Raw genomic sequence first — 21,263 nt, forward strand, 5'->3', positions numbered from 1 at the left:
CTCAAAATAATAATAATATTAAAAAATAATATTCTAATAATATTTTATTCAACTTTTATCTTTCATCTAAAATTATCTTATCCCATCTATGAATCCAAACTAGCTCAATTATCTCTGATTAAAACGCGATACCAACGGAATAAATGATTCACTATTTTAGATTAATATAATTATCAATTGGTTAAAAAAGTCTGATATACACATCGGCCTTTCATCATTTATATATATATATATGAAAAAATATTCGTATCAGCCAGAAGCCGCCCCACACTGAATGCAATGAGTGAAAAAAAATATATATATATACCCATGAGGTGTGCTGCAGCTTCCAGCTGATGTGCAACAAACCTCTCTCTCTCTCTCTCTATATATATATATATATATATGTTACGCGCGCTTGACCATGATCTGAATAATTGCATAAGAAATTATTGCTTGCCCAGTTGAAAATTGGTTCAAATATCTATGGCGGATTACTACTGAAAGACTCTCTCCTTAATCGGGAATTCAGAAGTTGAAAATTGCATTAGAAAATGGATACGCTTTTGATGAAGAAAGATTACGAGTTTCTTGGCAATTTCCTTATGGTACCTTTCATTGGAATAAATAATAAATTAAGAAAAATGATAATTGCAGTCGTGAGTGTGTAAACGTCGTGATATCACTTTAAAAAAAATGAATAAATACGAGACTCATATGAAAAAAAAATTAATTTTTTAACAGTAAACGTCACTCTTTTTCAAAGTGATTGCACGACGCTTGTGCACTCCAAACTGTATATAGCATTAATCATAAATTAATTAGGCAAGGTCCTATTGTTGGCAACTTCAAGAAAAGATGAAGAATTTCTTGAGCACTTCCTTGCAGTACCATTTATGTTAGATTTAGATAGTGAGTTGAGATGAAATGAAAATTAAAAGTTAAATAAAATATTGTTAGAAAAAGATGAGTTATTTATAATATTTTATACAAAAATTTATGAAAGTTGTAATAATGAGATGAGATGACAGATGAGTTGAGTTGAGAGTATTTATCAATCCAAACACTTCCTTTGTCTAGGTTTGGGCATATAGGAGTTTTAGACAGCGGACCATCGAATTTGATAAGTAATCTTTTTTAGCTTCTAGAATCTATTTTTTAGTTCAAGATCCCTCTTATCTAACTGGAATAAAAAAATTAGTAGATTTGTTCCACCTCAAATGCAAATGGGCTAGGGTCATGAACATATAATCTCTAATATGATGATCAATCAAGTTGGCCTTGCGAAAAGCTTGATCCAGCAATCGAAGAGGATCATCTCAATTGGTGGCATGCTGGTGATGCTTGAATGATTTTTCTCCTCTTAGCTGAGCAGAAGGTTATGAGTTTTTAAATAGAATAGTTAAAGAAAAAATCTACGCAACCTTCTACTATATATTCACACAACCTCTGCATACCATATTCTTTTTAATTTTTTAATTTTTATTATTTTTTCTTTTATCAAATATTTAATATATGAATAATGGATAGAAGAATTGAATTAGTTTTAAAAAAATAAACTCTAATTTTTTTTTTAAAAAAAATATTAAAAATATTAAAAAATGTGGTGTGTGGAAGTTGATGAGATTGTGTAGCATTGCTCATAGTAAAAATGATAAATCACATATTAGTGTGGTGTGAAAATGATAAATAGTATTTCACTTTTTTTCTATATTAACAAAAGAGTAGCAGTGCTAGCTATTTGGAGGCATTTTACAACACACATGACTATTGGCGGCATAATATAATTTCATTTATAAGATTCAAATTTTAAAATTTATCTTCTAAATCAAATTATTATGGTATAAAGACATTTCAATATAATTATTCTTAACAAAATTATTATCCCTTTTCTTTTGGGGGGGTCTTGAACCAAAAGAGAAAGAAAGAAAAGTTCTTAATTGTTTAAACGCGAACCCTACCTCACATTAGCTATTATTCCATGCACAATTAGAAAGATCGATCGCTAAACCCAAATCAATTCACTTCTTTCAAAACTATTTCCTCCATTTTCAAAGATTATGCCTTCAATTCTGAAGGTCTCTCTAACATATACATACATCTTAATTTTGACCCTAATCGCCGAAAGATTTGGCATATATATTTTGAAAATGCAAAGCTTCAGATCCAGCTCATTTCAATATTTTGGCCATCTGGAACATTCTTTACTAGTTCCTCCCACACCCCTTTCCTTTCTTCCCCCAGAACCCCCGGCCTATGACTTTAAAGAGGAAACAAGATACCCGTTTGTTAGAAAAAAATAAATAACACGTGAAAGGTTTATTCGCATCTTCTTTTGAGGTACCTTTCATTGAAATGAATAAAAAACAACACATGATCCTCAGCTTTAATTGGCAACTTCAAACAAAGACGAGGGAGTTTCTTGACAAGTCGGTTGTGTGAGGGGATAAAGATATTAGCATTGGCCCAGTAGGCAACAAGGGGCAGGGAGGCATGCAGAGAGTGCTAAAAAGTAAGGGCTAGGGGCAAGAAGGGTCATAGGGTGTCAGGGCGTCGGGGAATCAGGGTGCCATGGGGATCAAGGGGGTCATGGGGACCAAGGCGCATGGGTAGTCAGGGAGGGGACAGACGTGCAAAGGCGTGGCCTTAACTACAGGGGGTGCACGCGGGAAAAGTCAATTATGATAAATAAAGGCTCTCTCTTCTCCGTCTAGGGGTCTTGATTCTTTTTCTTCGATTCTTCTTCTTCCTCAACAGTCTGCTCCTTCAACCTCAGAATAGGAGAGTTCCAGCGAAGGTCTCTTCTCCGGTAAATTTATATTTAGCACCACTATTGTACAGTGAGATATGAGAGACCATGAGAGCTTGTAAACAAGAATATTACAGTGGATTTATCCTCCCCAAATGCCTGTGGACATATGCATTATATCGAACCACGTAAATCTATGTGTTCATCTATTTTATTTCTCTGCACTTATGTTTTTCATTCACCACCATGGATGTACACATCACCACTGTACATCTGCACCGAAACATTGTCGGGGGCACCAAATAAAACCAAACGAGGCCCAAGTCGCCCTAGTGGGTCGGGAATGATTCTTTCTCTCATTCCAGTCTATTGAGTGATTTTTGCCACATCAATAATGGCACCGTCTGTGGGATCTGATTTCCTCTCTCTACCAGAGGTAGGAGAAGGATGATTTTTCGACACACTGGATAAATCACCGGACGGACATATAACACCCTTCCATATGAGTATTCTCAATTTCTTTAACGTTTACATTTATGAAGAATGGGAGGATCGTGGGTGAGGGAGTTAGTCAACTCCTTGCCCTTGCACTAGAATCGCTCTACCACAAAAAAATAAAAATACACTGCTCCGACACTTGCACTTCCAAGTCATTAGTGAGCAAATATTGTGCATCTAAAAGTGCACAATAACCACGAGGCAGGGCACAACACCCGGGTGGGCTGTGCAGTTAAGTGCACAGTGCTGCTGCCCACGTAGAGGCCGTGCATGGCACTGTGAACAGTGCGATGCATGGCAACCGGACAGGTGGACGTCCCATGCACCCATGGGCAGCCTCGTGCCCACGCTGTGGTGCCACCAGCGAGCACTTCGGGCCACAGACATTCTCTGCTGCAGCCACGACGGTCACTATAGTTGCTAGCCCTGAAAGGCTCACGACTGGCCATCATGAGCCCGTCTGACTCTCCGGCAGCCACCACTTAGGCCGTCGAGAGTTTCTATTCGGAGTGAAGTGATCCCCCTCCTGGGGTTCTGTGCCCAACGGTTGGTCTGCTCCCTACGGATTTGCTGCAGCCCGGCCAGGGGCTGCGTCGATAGTGTCCATGCAAACTGTCAGCGTCGTCTATCCCCTTGGGGACGGCCCATGGCCGCCCGTTCGTGGCGGAGGCATTGCAGAGCCACCAGCAGACGCACCTCGACTCGGGCACACCTCCTCCATCTCCACGACTGGGTAGACACCCCACAGGGCCTCCTCTCCTTCGGCTTGGGCACACCCTCCATGGGGTCCTCCACGATCCTCCTCCCCTTTTATGTCCCATTTTTCAAAACCAAGTACAACATCTTACTCAAACTATTTCACTATTATTCACAAAACACTTGGTATTTCTAAGACAGTGACACCAACCCCAACATTATTTTTGTTCCATACGCGACACATAGCATCGTTCTATGAAGAAACGTCATAAGATTTGTCTGTAAAGCACACAAGGGCTCCCTCCCATAACCAACTTCAGACATTTTTCTTCTATGCTTTGACCGAAATTCTGGAAGTTATTTCACGCCCCAATCTCAACTAGCGTGCGCAGAGAGAGAGATGGAACATGTGGGATTAACCATAATACAAGCAACAGATGCAAGTGGCTGATTGACATATGGGATGACACAGAAAGTTCAGAATGCAACAACATAGATGTTCCCATGTGACAGACACACACACAGCAAAGAATCAAACCAACACATTCTCATTTAAGGAGGGTCTTGACAATCGATTTGACATTGAGCTTCTTGAGATCTGTATATGACTGTCCACAGCCGACAAACATGACCAGTGCCCTAGATATGTAAACCATTGAAAGTGCAGCTCCAACCTGCGCCATTAATTTCCGTTATACATTAGTCATAACAGATGACTACAATGGATGCAAATCAAGCAATCAAAACTCTCAAACTCCTTGCTGTTTGAAGAGAAACTACCTTATCATCAGTAGTATCAAACTTTGTGAGCAAGATCCCATCTATCAGTCTTGGAGCTGCACTTTTAAATAACTCGATAAATAAAAGGTCCCAACAATAGATGGCAATCCTAAATCTAAAAGTCATACCTGATTGAATTTTGAAAGTTGATTAACGACATCATTCCCAACCAGTGCCTCTCCAACAAACAAGACCAGATCAGGATTGTTAAGATAAAAAGCTTTGAGAGTGCTCTCATCAACGGTTCAGTATCCTGAAAAATGGAGTAAATGTATCAAATGGCCATGATGGAGTAAAAACAAACATGGCAGAGAATTAAACACATAGCCCTAATTATCTATAAAAGTCATAATAATACATATAGCAGATAACAGCACATATTTATAACATAATACTAGCTAAGCGCAATACCTGCATTCAACCAGCTGTATCAACAAGAACCACGTCAGAACCATTATGTGTTGCCTCCTGGATTGCTTCCTTTGCTACAATGGCAGGATCTTTCTCACAGCCCTTCTCAAATATAGGAATCTTACAAGTGAAAAAGGTGACAATTCAGCAAAGAGGGTCCAGCTTGTATTACTTACATAGTTTATTCAACAAACAAACCCTCTGTGAGTAAAGAAGCCAAATAGCTTGGTAATAGGCTGTATAATCAAATGTTCTACCCGAAGCCTTCGTGCATGAGTCCACAGCTGCTCAACTGCTCCAAATCGGAATGTGTCACAAGCAGCCATCATGACATTGATCTCGTGCTGCAGAAGCCAGTAGGCAACTTGCAAAGTGATTTTTTAAAGAAACTCTACACTTAAAATTCATAGAATATAATAAGTGTGCTCACAGGATCAATGTATGCGAGTGCACACGCACATTAAATCTTTTTAATATTATTAAATCTTAACATTAAATCTTTTTTTAATATTATTTGGGGAAGTCTCACTGTTCCATTTATGTTAAAAACAAAAGTAGAAAAATAAAAAAGTGATGGCTTACGTTGGCTAGATTAGTATATTTCCCAACTCCATTAACACCAGCAAAAACAACAACATAAGGCTTCCTTTGTTCCGTGGCAGCATGCACATCCCTCAATATGTCAATAGAGCGCCTAGGAGTTAAAATACGAACAAGAGCTTCTTCCATTGCTGTCTGCAGTCATTGTTTCATGCCAGGGTCTTAATCTTATCACAAAGAATTGAATCAAATGATGAGAAACAAAGCAGTTGAGATAAAAAAAAATAATAATAAAAAAAAAAGATGGATTCACAAACCTGCACTGTTGAAGATATTCTTGTAAATGAAGCTAGCTTTTTCCCTTCAAGACTCGCTACCACTGATTCACAGAGTTTCTCTGCTATCTCCTCAGCGTGTGAGGTAATAACAAGGAGCTCTAAGTAGCAGGCTGAGTGTATTTGAGAGTACAGATAAAGCAAATATGAAACATGGTAGATCACTGAAGCCAAAAGGCAAACATACCACATTCTTCGTCATAAACCTATCCTTGAGAGCTTTCAAAGCTGATTCCAAGTCTGACTTCTCCAGATTTGCTTTGCCCGCAATACTGAACATACAAAAGTGAATAATTAATGAAGCAAATATCTGATAATGTCAAGACGGATTTCAACCAAAAAATGAATGGTAAGGCGACAACCCATTTTAATGCTAAAAGCCTGAAGTTTACAGTTGATTCATGGGTTCATCCAAAATACGAAAACAAATATGAAATTTCAGCCATCAACAAGATAAACTTCAAGGAAGCCTACTTGTACAAGCCAGACTTTTGAAAAATACATAAATAAAGCACTATTAAGAAAACAATGATTTCTCCCAATAACTCCATGAGATAATTTATTTATTTATTCTTTTATAACATAATTGTAAGAAGGAAGGGGGGCAGGTTGAACTGCTCAAGGGAAACTTAGGCACTTAAACTTCATTTACAGTTTAATGGCACTGTCTAAATTGAAAAATAAGTAGATTTTAAAGGAAGTAACGATGTAAAAACTAAATTATGGCCCAAGACATTATATTGAATTGTCGAAACAACAATCGCCCGGATGGAGATCAAGAACTCAGTATCATATTTTTTTCATGAAGAAAGACAATGTTGAAAAACTCAAGCAATATCCTTCAACTAACTATGCCTAAAACTACAAAGATTGCAGATAGTGAATGGACGCACAATAACCAAAAGATTGAAATTAATAAACTAACCTTTGGAACATTGTTGAAAACCACCCCTTCTTCTTAGTTTCAGGCTTGCTGTCCTTCCCCACTTCCTCATCTTCTTCAGCCTCGCTTTCACTGCTAAAAATATATTCCTTGTCCATCATACTTTCACCATGATCTGCTGAAACAACCTCTATATTGTCCCCATTCTCACCCACATCATCTGTGAAATCCAAGTTTGCCTGAGGAGGTGAATCGCCTCAAATTCTATTCTTCTTTGTTATCGTTTTCTTTGGCTCTGCCTTGGAGCCCTTGCTAACAAGGGTTTCGGCTTTCTTCCCACCTTTAGCTCTAAGCTTCTGAAGCTTATTTACATCAAAAGCCCCAGCGTCGGAGCTCCCATTTCCTATACCTTAGAATCTTCATTATGAACATAGTTACCATTGGAGTGCCCATTCTCCAAGTTGTGGCCTTTCGTATTATCACCATCCCCACCATCATTGGGGAAGTACTTTCACTCTTTTTGCTACTTACTCCTTCAAATCTAGCATTTTGCATTTGCCCTTGCTTCTTACTATTATTTAGAGGCTTGCCCACCACCTGCTTTAATCTCTTCAAATCTTCAGCATGAGCTTCAGCTTCTTTTTTCAGTTGCCTAAAAGTTTCATCAAAATCACTATAGGCTGTCCGTTTCAGATCATATATCTCCAAAAACTCACACTTCACCATTGCAAGCAAATCGTCCACATACAGCAGAAGGAGGATCCGCTGATATACAACAACAAATACAAGGCCAAGCTCGTTATGGAAGGTCCATTTGAGTGTGTAAGCAGCACCAGCGGCATCATAGTTTTATGATGTTGCACCAGACCTCTCTTCCAAAAGACAGGACAAGATCAAGGTGTCGATTGGTGATCCCTTGAGCACATTTCCAAGCTCTTTACATGTCCAGAGGATTAATCCTCCATGAGTAAATATTAGTAGCTGCTCTAACATTCTCCTATACTCGCATATACCCTGTAATTGAATCCAGAAAAGCGTTAAAATATAAGAACCAGGAATTCAAATATGGATTGGAAAATAGGAGAGGAGGGGGGGCGGCGGCGAAGGGCAAATCTCCGCTAAAACTAAAAGGAAACACGAATTTCAATTTAAATTTTACAATTAATTTTTTCATTTTTGGATCCAAGAAACACGTTCACTCACTAATCACGCCAAATGCAGGCTCATATCTAAGGGAAGGATTCTCATATTATATACATGGGGGGGGGGGGGGGGGGGGGGGGGGCGGCGGCGAAGGGCAAATCTCCGCTAAAACTAAAAGGAAACACGAATTTCAATTTAAATTTTACAATTAATTTTTTCATTTTTGGATCCAAGAAACACGTTCACTCACTAATCACGCCAAATGCAGGCTCATATCTAAGGGAAGGATTCTCATATTATATACATGACATAGACCAAAAAAATTACTAAATCAATTTCTGATCTTTATCCATTTCTATGAGCAAACTACCCAAAAATATATGCATATTAACCGAAGTCCTCTTCAAAAACTTAATTAAAAGAGAGATCGTAGAGGCCAATCAAGTCCCAGTTGATACTAGAATCAGGTTCATCAAGTCAATACACAAAAAACAAAAAAACAAAAAAACAAAATCCACATAAGTTGAGATCAGTATATCTACAAATGACAAAAAATTTAAAAAAATCTCAAAAAAAGAGGGGGAATTCGAAGAAATCGGAAAAGAGAGAGCAAATACCTACTTCACCTCGAATCTTTGAGAAAACCTGCAAACGAAGAAAAAAAAAAAAGAACTGGAAAGAAACTAAAAAAAATAAAGATTGCCAAAAAAATAAAGCAGAGAGAAAGCAGGAGAGGGAATCAAAATGAAGATTTTCTGAATGTTCCATAATATATAGCTGCAGTTTTTAAGGTTTCGGAGTAGAAGCTTAGAAGGTGGGTCGGCCCTTCGATTAAAATAAAAATATTTTAATAAATAAAATTGAAGATCGCACCTTTTAATTACAATCCAAGTTTAAGCTCTAAATCCAAATCTTCTTTTGGATTCTCATCGTCATTCTCTAATTCTATTATTCTGATGCCCGTGATTGAGGAATGCTGCCTCTTTTGTTGAGGGTACAAATTGAATTTCAGGTTGCAATCATCATCTTCATCACGACGCCTCTTACCAAAATGGGCACCAACGTGATCTTCGTGGAGCACTCTTGCATTCTCTTCATGCTCCTCTACCAAACGGAGCCCAAGTTCCAAATCTACATTTGGATTCTCATCTCTGCTTTCTGGATATAATTCAATAATTCTTGCTTCTGAAGAAGGTTGGATGTTAACACAGGGACTCCAACTTGCAACATCTTGCAATGTATTGATCTCCTTCTGCTTGCGTACCACACGGATTCCAAAACTTCTAATTAGGACTCTACCTCTGATTTGAAACTTAAGTTGCAGAATTCCTCCCACTGATTTGAAACGCTCTACATGATCTAGTTTGTGGTAATACAACAATAAATCATCCGAGTCCTTTGTAAAACATGTTACATACTTGTTACACTGATATACACCATTATAGTATATCTTGCATGCATAGGATTAGTGATGGAAGACGCTTGGGAGGGATAGGACTGAACAGCAGCATATGCAATGAATCCTTTAATCTCATTTGAATAGACCAAATTAACGTTTATCCCATCACATACATAACTATTTGGAATCTCTAGCTTGCAATGGTAGTCCCAATCTGGAATCTTATTTCCCGAAAATGTAAGCCTACAATCTGCAACTTGGTCCTCTAGATTTTCCTGTTGAACAAGTCAGCATCATAATTTGACAATTAAAGTACACAGTACTACAAGGGAGAGAGAGAGAGAGAGAGAGAGAGAGAGAGAGAGAGAGAGAGATACCTCAAACCGTATAGGATTTAAAACCATTTTATGGCATCCACTCAAGTTAACCCAACTTAGTTTACGTAAGCTGCTTGTATTGAATTCAAACTTCTTTGATACCTCAGGAAAAATCTCCAATGATCTGCATCCATGAGCGTCTAGGATTTTCATATTTGGAGGAAGTGCTGAGATTTCCTTAAGTTGTTTGCAATAACACAACTCAAGCTTCCATAATCGAACAAATCTTTTGAAGCACTTAGGAAGGATAACAACATTGCTTCTCCTTATATTTAAAGTTTTCAATGTGGAATAGCAGCCAATTAGCAGAATAAAATCTATTTCTGATAACGTCCGTCGTGTGGAGCAATACCCATTATTTGAAATGGTTGAATTCATTGGAGGAGATGGCGAGGGTAAGGGACTTTGCGTTTCATGTGACCAACAATTGAAACCGTGCCCACATAAATGTTGCAACTGAGAAATGCTGTTAGGGAGATGCCTTAATTTGTAGCATTCCCGTATAGCTAAATACCCAAGGCTAGTAAGATTCCCAAAAGATGAAGGCAATTCTTTTATAGCAGCCATGTTCTCTAGTGAAACAATTGTCAAACGTTTCATTCCACTGTCAATTTCAGGAAACTTCTCCAGCCTTTCGCAACGAGAAAGTCGAAGGAGTTTTAGAGATCTCAACTTGAGTGATCTTGGAAATCTAGTAAGGCTGTGGCAATGGTCAATTGACAAATTGGAGAGTTTATCAAGGAAGCCAATAGATTGATGTACCTCAACTAAGTTATTGCAAGACATAATGTTCAAATCCTCTAAAGTATGGAGTCCTGACATATCAGGAATCTTTGTTAGGAATTTACATTCAGAGAGTCTCAAAGTTTTCAAATTCTGGAAATTCTGCAAAGAAATAAAACAAAACAAATTAGGAAAGTAGCTTATAGCTTGTAGAACTTTATAGGATATAAAAGAAATAAATAATTATACCTTCAATCCGTCTCCCAATTCTTTGAACAAGCCTTCATCCATTTTTAAAACAACGAGTTTCTCTCCATTAAGGTTTTGCGGGAACGAATAACCAGGATAACTGTGCCAATCAAGTACTCTTAACTCATTTGAGAGATAATTAGGCTCTCTTGAAAAACATGCATTACGATTTATAAATATCCTGAGCCTTTTCATCGCCAAGAAAGTTTCAGGATTCAAATTTATCCAGTCTTGTTTTGGTAACTCTATCAATATGCCTTGAATCTTGTTTGTTCCCTAGTAAGACAATGCAAACAAAATCAGAGCATAAAATTCTTCATATTTTACCACTTGCTAGAATCATAATTTTGTTTATATATATACATTGCGCATGTACTTTTTTTTTTCTTTTAAACTTAATGTTTGATTTTTATTTTTAGAATGTCCCAAACTAAGTGATCGAACACAAAATGTCCATATTTGCTTTCACATTTACCTATCAATTTTATCTTTTATATAAGAAAAAAGCAGGATACTAAAAAAGAAATTGTCTCGATGTAACCAAAAGTTTTTTTTTCCTCCTCATTTAAGACATTCTACTCATAAACAAAATACCTATTATGAGATGAATACTTGGTAGATGTAGTACTCATACAGATAAATGGGTGCACGTATATGTAATCTCAATCCAATTTTATAATCAAAAGATGAAATGTGTTTTTTTATGCAACTCTTACCTTAGTTTCTTCAAATACATGACGAACATATTTATGAAACCACAACCTACTACGTTTCTCGGGTTCTTCGGGTGATTCTTGACGAACAATTTCTCTACCCATATCTTTGAGCAAGTCATGCATGATTAATCTGCCACACGCAATGGTAATGAGAGACTTATCCACCAGTACTTTGATACCATAGTTAGGAAAGAAACCACAACTATCAAGTACTTTAGTAACATATTCTTCTTTCTTGCCGGTAAAGAAATATGCAATATCCAAGAAAATATTCTTCCCACATTCATCCAATCCATCATAACTTATTTTAAGCATTTCAAGAATATCTTTGTGAGGAATTCTTTTGTACTTTTCTAAAGCACTTCTCCAATAATGAATGTCCCTACCACATAGTTCCGAGCCTATCACCTTTAAAGCCAACGGAAGGCCCCCAACGTAATGGAGTACATTTTCTGTGATTTCGGCAAAATCATGGTTAGGATTTTCTTTTTTGAAGGCATACAAACAAAACAGCCGAAGAGCTTCGTCACGATCCAATTCCTTCACCTTATATCGTAAATGAACATTACTACTAGTTAATAAATGTTCATCCCTAGTTGTTATAATGATTACACTTCCTAAACCAAACCAATCACATCCTCCAAGTAGGGTTTCAACTTTGACCGATTTATCCAAATCATCAAGAACTAAAAGAACCCTTTTACTCCAAAGCATTTTTTTTATGAGACCCATTCCTTCATCTTTATTTCTAACCTTCAAACTCCAGTCACCGAGGATCTCGCAAAGAAGTGTCTCTTGCAATTTAATTAAACCAACCTCACTCTTTGAAGTTTCTCTCACGTTTGCAAGAAAGCAACAATTTTCAAATTGGTCGGTAAATGAGTTGTAGATTTCTTTAGCCAGATTTGTCTTACCAATTCCTCCAGTTCCATAGATCCCTAGAATGCGTGTATCATTCACTTCCACACGTCGAAGTATTTTATGGATGTCACGTACTCTAGACTCCATTCCGACTAGATGCTTGGCAACGTCATTTAAATATTTAGGCTCTACTACTTTAGAAACCTTTCGAACAATTTCTTGAATCAGTTCTGGTTCGGTCCTTGCAATGTGAAAAATAAAAGAATAATAATGTAGAATTCTCACAATCAAGAAACAAAAGAAAATGAACAAGTACGCAGCTTTTTTTCCGGAAGCAAATGACAATGATGATCTATTTAATGAACTTTTTTTGCTTCCATTTTCGAATTCAGTTTGCCTCATTAAGAAGCAGGAGGCTTTTGATTTAATGATGAGTTCCTAAATTTTGATATACACACATATATACATATACTTGTATTATGAAATATGTATTATGATCACATTTTTGTTTTTAAATCAAGGCATACGAGTGAGTTGAAGTAGTATACCTATCTCCTAAAGTGAATCCAGACAAACCGGCCACTTCTGTTAGGGCTGCTTTCCATCTCTCCATCTTTGACTCATCCTTGAGCGCAGATAAATAATAAATTACACAAATGATCCTTAGCTTTTGGTAACTTCGAAGAAAGACTACGGAGTTTCTTGGCCGGCAACTTTCATTGAGATAAATAATAAAATACACGTGATACTCTTCTTGGCAACTTCGTATTATAATAGCCAAGAAAGACAAAAGTTTGCAATCAATATTGACCTTAATGAAACATGAGCAATTATCGATCTAATAAATGAGCAAGCATGCCGGTTCACCCAGCCTGCAGGAAGCATCACAGTAACCATCAAACTATAATTAAGAAAGAAAATGAGGACTTCACAGACACCGTTTCACACGGTAACTCTCCAAGCTCTTGGCGCAGGCATGGTTCTCCACACTCTTTCAGAAAACAAAGGCAGACACTTTGACAATCGATAATTAGATCAGTCGATAGGCCGGTTATGTTTTACGACAACCACAAAGATATATAACATCTGCATATCCAATAAATTTGTGTTTGGTCATGTCAAGTTACCTTCATTCATGACCAGGACAAGGGTAAGTTACAACTCTTTTGGTATCATGATCATGATTATCCAATCGCACAGATCAAAAGCAAAAATTCTTATAACACAAACTGGAACCCACGAACTTAAAGAAGGAATCACTGCAAATGGTTTAAATACCAGAATTCTCGTGGGCATAATATTCTAAATTACCACATTCTACAGACATGAGAAACTCAAGATCCTCACGTTTTTTTAAAAACATAGTTTTTTAAGATTTCACAAATAAAGCATTCCTGTCACTGTAACTATAACCCCACCAAAGCAAAGCACTCCCTGTACTAGTCAGCTCATGCATCTTGAAACAGGATATCAACTTCATAAACGCGAACATACTGGATTAAATTATATTGTACGTCATCCATAAGTATTTACTATTGTTCTAATCCTGGATTAAAGTCTAAAGATGGAGATCACTTGAAATTTATGTGGAAATCTAAAAGTTAAAGTAAGAAAGACATATAAAATCTGTCTTTTCTCCTTTTAAATTTTAGAATTTGGTCCAAAATATAAAAACGTCTGATTAATGGGTTGGCGTATGATGGGATGCATCATGTGAAAGTGCCACCTTTGGTACTCTCACTATTATTCTTTATTTTAATATATTTTTTACTTATTTTTTACTATTTATTACTTTTCACCTACTTTTTATTACTATTCAATATTCTATTATTAATTTTTTATTACTTTTTTACTACTATTTACAAATATTCTTAACATTTCTCAAGTATTCTCACTACCGTGTCTTTTTCCGTCAGTACTGTAGCATAGCTCATTTTCAATATGTTTTTCTTCAAATTTAAAATAGAAATTATATTTATAGTTATAGAGTGCCCAAACGTTACGCACTCATTTTAAAAAAAATGAGTAAATATGAGATTCACGTGATAAAATTAATTTTTTTAATAATAAACTCTAGTTTTTTTCTAAAGGAGTACACAGTATTTACATAATTCATCACTGTATCTAACATTACTCCTCTTTTATATACCACCGGGCACGTGCGCTCCTCTACTAGTGCTATATCCCATGACCAGAAATCCAACTGAAGACAACTCTAATCCCGGCATATTCATTCAAGGATGACATGAAACCTGTGTACAAACGTATTCAGCTTCGTAATTAAGATAGAGTCGGGTGTTAGTACTGGCGAATACTTTCATGTGAAGAAATAGTCTAATAGATAGAGACTGTTCCATTTTCGAATTTGGGAAATCAATGTTTGATGAATATGTACACGTACGTGTCACCCATCTTGCACAATATATCCAAGTGTCCGTACACTATCAACCCCTATTTGGCTGATTTAAGCAAAAACCTCCACCTTTCAGCCATGCAAAGACCCTCATCCACCTTGCATCTTCCTCATATTCATCTACTCTTTCCCCATCCTTTCCCATTTTCATTTGGTAAACAAGCACGCTCGCTCGCTAACGAAGGGATAGAAGTTTAGAACAGCGTAATCGTCAGCAGGAAATAGCAGAGATTATTGCAGCAAAAAGTTTGATTGCTCGCGGGCTGATATCAGTAACTGAAGAAAGAAAGATTTCAAAACTGCAAAAGATTAAGAAACAGATAAGAATAATTCCTTGTCGCCATGCCTCGAAGATACGCGTTTAGGAGGGCAGAAGAAGCCACTCACCCTGATTCCATCAGAGCAACTTTGGCAGAATTCATTTCCACTTTCATCTTTGTCTTTGCTGGCGAAGGCTCTTTACTTGCTCTTGGTACGTATCATGTCAATCTCCACATGCATGCTCTGTCTGTGACCAAGAGCATCATCATCATCAAAACTTCAAATTTCTTTTTCATTGTAAATTCCTATGTGCAAGTTTAGATTATGGTCTCTGTAGTACTATGGGACGACGCATGTGCTTTCTGTTATGGCAGGCAAGATCTACAAGGAACCAGCTGGGACAACTGCGTCCGAGCTAGTAGCCATCGCACTTGCGCATGCACTCTCCTTCTTTGCAGCCGTGTCAGCCAGCATGAACATATCCGGCGGCCATCTGAATCCTGCGGTCACCTTCGGCACCCTCCTTGGTGGAAGAATCTCAGTTCTCCTTGCTGTCTACTACTGGGTTGCGCAGCTCTTGGGTTCAGTTGTGGCAGCCCTCTTGCTCAGGCTTGCCACCAATAACATGGTACGTAAATAATTTCCTTCAGATTTCTATTTACAAAAATACACTTTCTTAACCTACTTTTATCACTATTCTGATGTGTGTGTTCATGTCAGAGACCAGTGGGGTTGTACGTAACATCTGGTGTTGGGGAGTTGCATGGGCTGCTATTGGAGATCGTGATGACATTCAGCCTGGTTTACACAGTTTATGCGACTGCCATTGATCCCAAACGCGGTAGCTTGGGGACGATTGCGCCTCTCGCAATTGGGTTTATCCTTGGGGCGAACATCCTGGTGGGTGCGCCTTTTGATGGAGCATCCATGAACCCTGCAAGAGCATTTGGACCAGCTTTGGTTGGATGGAGATGGAGGAATCAATGGATATATTGGGTTGGTCCACTTTTAGGAGGTGGATTGGCTGGACTTGTGTATGAGTACATGATTATACCCACAGAAGTCCCTCATCACACCCACCAGCCCTTGTCTCCTGAGGATTACTAGATAAATTTTCTTGTATTGTGTAATAATTAGGAATTGCATGATGTTTGGTCCTTTTGCTTTTGTTTGTCAATCTCACACTCTCAGACCTATATATGTGCTTTTCCTTTTCAGATGTTATGTTTCCTTCTAATTTGTCTTTTTTTGTTTTTTTAATTAATATCTGCAAGTGTTGTACTTAAATTCAGTTGTTAATAAGAATGCCAATCTTGATCCCAGACTACACTACCATTTGTTTCAGATTGTGCATCACTGTATGTTGCTCCTTTAATTTGTTAAAACAACCTATATATTAATGTCACATTTAACATCATGAGTTTAACTCAAAAATATTAATGATTATACTTTTATGTGTTATACTTATTACAAAAATGCCATCTAACACTTCTCAAGTACTTGGGGCATATATATATATATATATATATATATATATATTATAAACCTAACTTGGAACAAATTATAAACTTTTAACAGATTATGACACAAGGACTTAGTAAATACATTAAGGACATCAATAGAAATGTCACTCAATATGCATGACAACTTGATTATCACAAAATAAGCAAAGGAATAGAATAAATAGACGAGTAGGAGTTGGATATTCAATGTTGTAACAATGTCAAAACTTACTAGTAGTTGAGCTATTATGTATTAGAACGAGTTATTACCCTGTATTCAGCTTCTGTATTAGAATGAGTTATTGTCCTGTATTCAGCTTTTATATTAGAACGAGCTACTATTTCTCATGTTTTTCATGCAATCAGTATAAGCATCCATTTGAAAACAACCAGATGTTGATATGTTAAACTTGCATAACCCTAAAACATTTAGCCAAAGATCTTGAAAGACAATAACAAAAAGGATTTTATAGACCTCATTATCTATATAATTTGTATGAGTAATTTGGTGAACCAGGGTCAACTTTTTGCACTATCATATCTCTATTCCAATGTGTCTTTTTTTACAAGAAAGTAAACCCCCATATTTATACAATAACCATGCACTATATGTGGACATATAATTCTTAGAAAGTTAGTGGCAAGCCTCGGCTTTGAGGTGTTACAAAATAATGATCAAAAGAAAATCTTCCAACTAACAATCATTAGATATAAAGCTACTTGGGCAATAAGAGAAGATTGTAATAAAGTGATCAAGGAAGCCTAGCATGTTCCAATGAGCTCTTCTAATTTGTTGAAAGAAGCTACTACTTGATTAAGAAGGTGCCGACTGAGACAAAGGCAATGGAGTAAGGATCTTCACATAAGTCTGGGCAGGCTTATCAATACAAAGCTTGACCTGAGCAAATGCTTACAAGAGACTAATGATGGTAGTCTTAACATCAAACATTTGCAAAAGAAGGTGGGACTGTTACTAGAAGAGGAAGACACTAACCGAAAGCAAAGAGCTAAACAAGTACGGCTGAAGGATAGGGGCATAAACACCAAGATTTTTCATAAGTGTGCTAGCCAAAGGGGAAAAAAAAACATATTCACAGAATCACAGATGGAGAAGGCTATACCACCACTGAGCCTATGGAGATCAGTCACATTTTTTAGAGGTTCTTCTAGGAGCTGTTTTCAACTTCAAACCTAGAAGGCATAGAGTCTTGTCTTATGTCATTGGAACCCACTATGATAGAGGATATAAAGATTATTCTTACCCAAGAATTCTCTGTAATAGAAGTTAAGGAAGTTGTTTTCAACATGAATCCCCTAGGCTCCCCTCGACTTGATGGTTTTCCTGCTACCTTTTACCAAAACTATTGGGAAACAGTGGGTCTAGGATTCTATGCTGTTGTTTTAAAGGCTCTTAACCATGGTAGATGGTCATAAGGACTTAATGATACTTATATTGCCCTCATTCGAAAGACAAAAGTCCCTTCAATTGTAACTGAGTTCAGACCAATTAGTCTTTGTAATGTGATTTATAAAATCATTACTAAAGGTAAGGCCAACAGATTGAAGTCTATTCTACCAGTTATCATCTCCCAAACCCAAAGTGTATTTGTCCCAGGTAGGCTCATTACTGATAATGTGATAGTTGCCTCGAGTCCATGCACACAATGAAAAGAAAAATGCAAGGAAGAGATGGTTTTATGGCTTTAAAGCACAATATGATCAAAGCACATGATAGGGTTGAATGGGTGTTCTTGAAGGCAGTAATGGAAAATATGGGTTTTGCTCAAAAGTGGATTGATCACATTATGCAATATGTGTCCACAATGTCATATTCTATTATGCATTATGAGTTGCCTAGTGTCAAGTCTTTCTTTTGTGAAATCACCACCCTCTCTATTAATACTCCAAGTGAATCTATCCCCTTGGTAGCCTAGGTCACTTAGTCCACACTCCTCTAACACTGATTTGAATCTTTCCATCTGAGCATAAGATCTTCTAGCAACCCCATACTTTTCATTTTGTTGGAGGATTTCATTGAAATCCCCAATACACATCTAGGTTATATTCTCTTGAGGCTTAATAGCACGAATTAAACTCCAACTCTCCATCCTTTTGGCAGAATAGGAATCCCTTAAAAGCCTATGAGCATCCATTTCCTTCCACCTTTTGGCATGGTGATCATAGCATAGATGTGCCATTGGGTGAAGAAATCCAACTCAACTTCTGAGGTTTCCATAGTAGAGCTAATCCCCCACTCCATCCTTTATTGTTAACAACAAAGTTATTGTCAAAGCCAATTTTATTTCTAATAAGTTCCACTTTCTCCTTGCAACACTTGATTTGAATAAGAAAAACTAAGGACTTGTTTGATTATACTGATGAGATGAGAAATATGTGAATAGTAGTGAGATAATTTATGAATAATAGTAAAATGGTTTGACTTAAGGTCTTTCATGAGATTTTGGGAAAGAAAAGAAAAAAATTTGAATAAAAATATTATAAATTTAAAATATTGTTATAATATAATTTTTTAATATAATTTTTGTTTTGGGATTTAAAAAAGTTGAATTATTTTTTATGTTTTATTTGGAAGTTTGAGAAAGTCGTAATAATTAGGTGATGATTAGATGAAAAAGTTAAAAATTTGAAATTGAAAAATGTTTATGTTTATAAATGGTGTTTGGATGTTTATATGAGATGTGATGGTCTGTGAAACCAAACGGGGCCTAACTATGGGCACTTAGTTTTCACCAAGTGGTGAAGTTCTTGAACTAATCGAACCTGCGCGTTATTGGTGAGGCTGCACAGCATCCTTCATCAATCCAACCTGAGTTATGCTCCTTGCAGGAGTGAGCCTAGACTTTAACTTCTTTGCTAAATGATTGTCCATCAAAGCCTCAGTACCAACTAAAAATGACCTTTTCTTTGTGTAGGCTCTTTAACCAGCTTAGTCTCATGTTTATACTCATATTTATGATTTACTAAAGGGAGGCCCCTAGCTCTTCTCTTCCAAGTAGTAACTTTTACAAGCTGATTAAGATGGGCTTCATGATTCGGTGGGGACAGATTTGAAGGACTATCAGAATTGTTGCATAAAGGGGATATATTGGGAATAGGATCCTGTGAAGAATTTCCCAATTCAAGGTCCATAAAGTTGGGATATTCTTCCCAACCTCAACATCTGCCTGCATAATCTCACCGGCACAAAGTGAAGATTGACTTACCATCTTAAGACCATTGCCAACTTGTAAAGGAAGGACTTGCCTTTTTTTCTCTCAGTCCTTGACTTCCTGGGATTTCTCTATAGGAACTACCAAATCTTCCTCCCTAACTTCCTTATTTTGCTCCTCATCCCTCTCTAATTGATTGCTCTTTCCTTTTCCATCATTTCTGCTACCTTCCTCATCGAGTCATCGGACTTCCATTGCCGGCGGGGGAGCTTGACTAGTTGAGTTTGATGTGCCTCCATATTTTTTGGCCCCCAAACCAAAAGAAAGGATTGAAGTAGCACGCATCCAATGTTCATATTGGTCCTAGGAGCCACTTTAGGGTGTAAACCTGATGTTGGCTGAAGGCATTTTCTATCTTTATGTTTCAAAGTACCACACTTCAAAAAAAAAAGAAAAGGTAATCTTTCGTACTTAAAACTAATCCGCATCTTCTTGTCACCAAGATTTAAAAATCTACCATGAGCTAGAGGTTTGGAGATATCAAGTTCCACTCTAATTCTCAAAAAATTTCCCCAACCGAGGCCCTCATTATCAACATCCACCATGAGGACATTACCAATGGCTGACCCAATGAGTTCACCCATCTCTCTTGTCATGCCTGCTAAAAGAAGGTTATGTAATTGAACCCAAAAAGGTTCATACGTGAATTGAATCTCGTTGGAAGTAAACTTTTTTCAAATTCCTGCAGACTAAGCCCCTGTTTGGATAATAAGATGAAATGAAATAGTTTTAATCTTTTAGATAAAAGTTAAAAGTTGAATAAAATATTGTTAGAATATTATTTTTTAATATAGTCTATGAGGGTAGTTGCTGGACTATGTATTTATTGTCTCTTAGCAACAACTTATCAAATAGTTGTTCTTTTAAGATTTAGGAAAGAATATAAAGTGTTTATATTAAATATTGACGACCTTTCAAAATTTTTTTTTTAAAAAAAAAAATCAAATGATTTTATTCATGATTGGATTGCATGATTATCGCGACTTGGTAATGGCAATATGGAAAGAAAAGAATGCATACTCAAAAAAGGAATTTAGATCCACTAGAATTCTTGCCCGAACACTAGTTTTTAGAGTGAGATATATTCTTAAGAGAAATAATAATGCAGTCGTGAGTGCGCAAGTATCGTATAATCATTTTAAAAAAAGTGAATAAATACGAGACTCACATAAAAAAATAATAATTTTTTAATAGTAGACTTCACTCTTTTTCGAAACGACTGCACAGTACTTGCGCACACCATGACTGCATGTAGTATTATTCTATTCATAAAATGGGTCTCACAATATTTATTGAACATTCAAATACTATCTGAAGAATTCGCTCGGCCAGATATAAATGTTGTGGGACCCATTTTATATGTAAGTCCAACTATAAGCAGCCAGGAACAGGTTTGGGTAGTGAGAGTGCCTCGAGTACTCTCACTATTATTCTTTATTTTATTATTATTTTTCACCTACTTTTCTACTATTCATTACTTTTCACCTACTTTTTACTACTATTCAATATTCTATTATT

General features: G+C 36.8%; 2 protein-coding genes and 1 pseudogene across 2 annotated transcripts; 1 reads left to right on the top strand and 2 right to left on the bottom strand.

Annotated features, from left to right (window-relative positions):
- Positions 1-4,360: 4,360 nt before the first annotated feature.
- On the bottom strand, positions 4,361-9,420 carry LOC108989026 (annotated as a pseudogene).
- LOC108984640 (disease resistance protein RUN1-like) lies at positions 8,895-12,486 on the bottom strand. Its single transcript, XM_035685799.1, has 6 exons — positions 11,479-12,486; positions 10,763-11,038; positions 10,305-10,675; positions 9,791-9,914; positions 9,587-9,688; positions 8,895-9,440 (listed from the first exon to the last, which is right to left on the bottom strand). The coding sequence occupies exons 1-6, from the start codon at positions 12,484-12,486 to the stop codon at positions 8,895-8,897; spliced, it is 2,427 nt and encodes an 808-aa protein (XP_035541692.1).
- Positions 12,487-14,798: 2,312 nt separating this feature from the next.
- LOC109013784 (probable aquaporin TIP3-2) lies at positions 14,799-16,335 on the top strand. Its single transcript, XM_018995987.2, has 3 exons — positions 14,799-15,224; positions 15,388-15,641; positions 15,734-16,335. The coding sequence occupies exons 1-3, from the start codon at positions 15,095-15,097 to the stop codon at positions 16,118-16,120; spliced, it is 771 nt and encodes a 256-aa protein (XP_018851532.1). The 5' UTR covers positions 14,799-15,094; the 3' UTR covers positions 16,121-16,335.
- The last annotated feature ends 4,928 nt before the right edge of the window (positions 16,336-21,263 follow it).

The sequence above is a fragment of the Juglans regia genome, chromosome 15 (assembly GCF_001411555.2).
Source record: "Juglans regia cultivar Chandler chromosome 15, Walnut 2.0, whole genome shotgun sequence".
Lineage (NCBI taxonomy): Eukaryota > Viridiplantae > Streptophyta > Magnoliopsida > Fagales > Juglandaceae > Juglans > Juglans regia.

What these genes read in the sequence shown, in the direction of transcription:
- LOC108984640 (XM_035685799.1), bottom strand. Translation starts at nt 12,486, where the DNA reads ATGGAGTCTAGAGTACGTGACATCCATAAAATACTTCGACGTGTGGAA. An exon ending in AATTGGGAGACGGATTGAAG is followed by an intron (nt 10,676 to 10,762) that starts GTATAATTATTT and finishes ATTTCTTTGCAG; the next exon opens with AATTTCCAGAATTTGAAAAC. An exon ending in TAAATCCTATACGGTTTGAG is followed by an intron (nt 9,689 to 9,790) that starts GTATCTCTCTCT and finishes CTTGTTCAACAG; the next exon opens with GAAAATCTAGAGGACCAAGT.
- LOC109013784 (XM_018995987.2), top strand. Translation starts at nt 15,095, where the DNA reads ATGCCTCGAAGATACGCGTTTAGGAGGGCAGAAGAAGCCACTCACCCT. An exon ending in AGGCTCTTTACTTGCTCTTG is followed by an intron (nt 15,225 to 15,387) that starts GTACGTATCATG and finishes CTGTTATGGCAG; the next exon opens with GCAAGATCTACAAGGAACCA. An exon ending in GGCTTGCCACCAATAACATG is followed by an intron (nt 15,642 to 15,733) that starts GTACGTAAATAA and finishes TGTTCATGTCAG; the next exon opens with AGACCAGTGGGGTTGTACGT.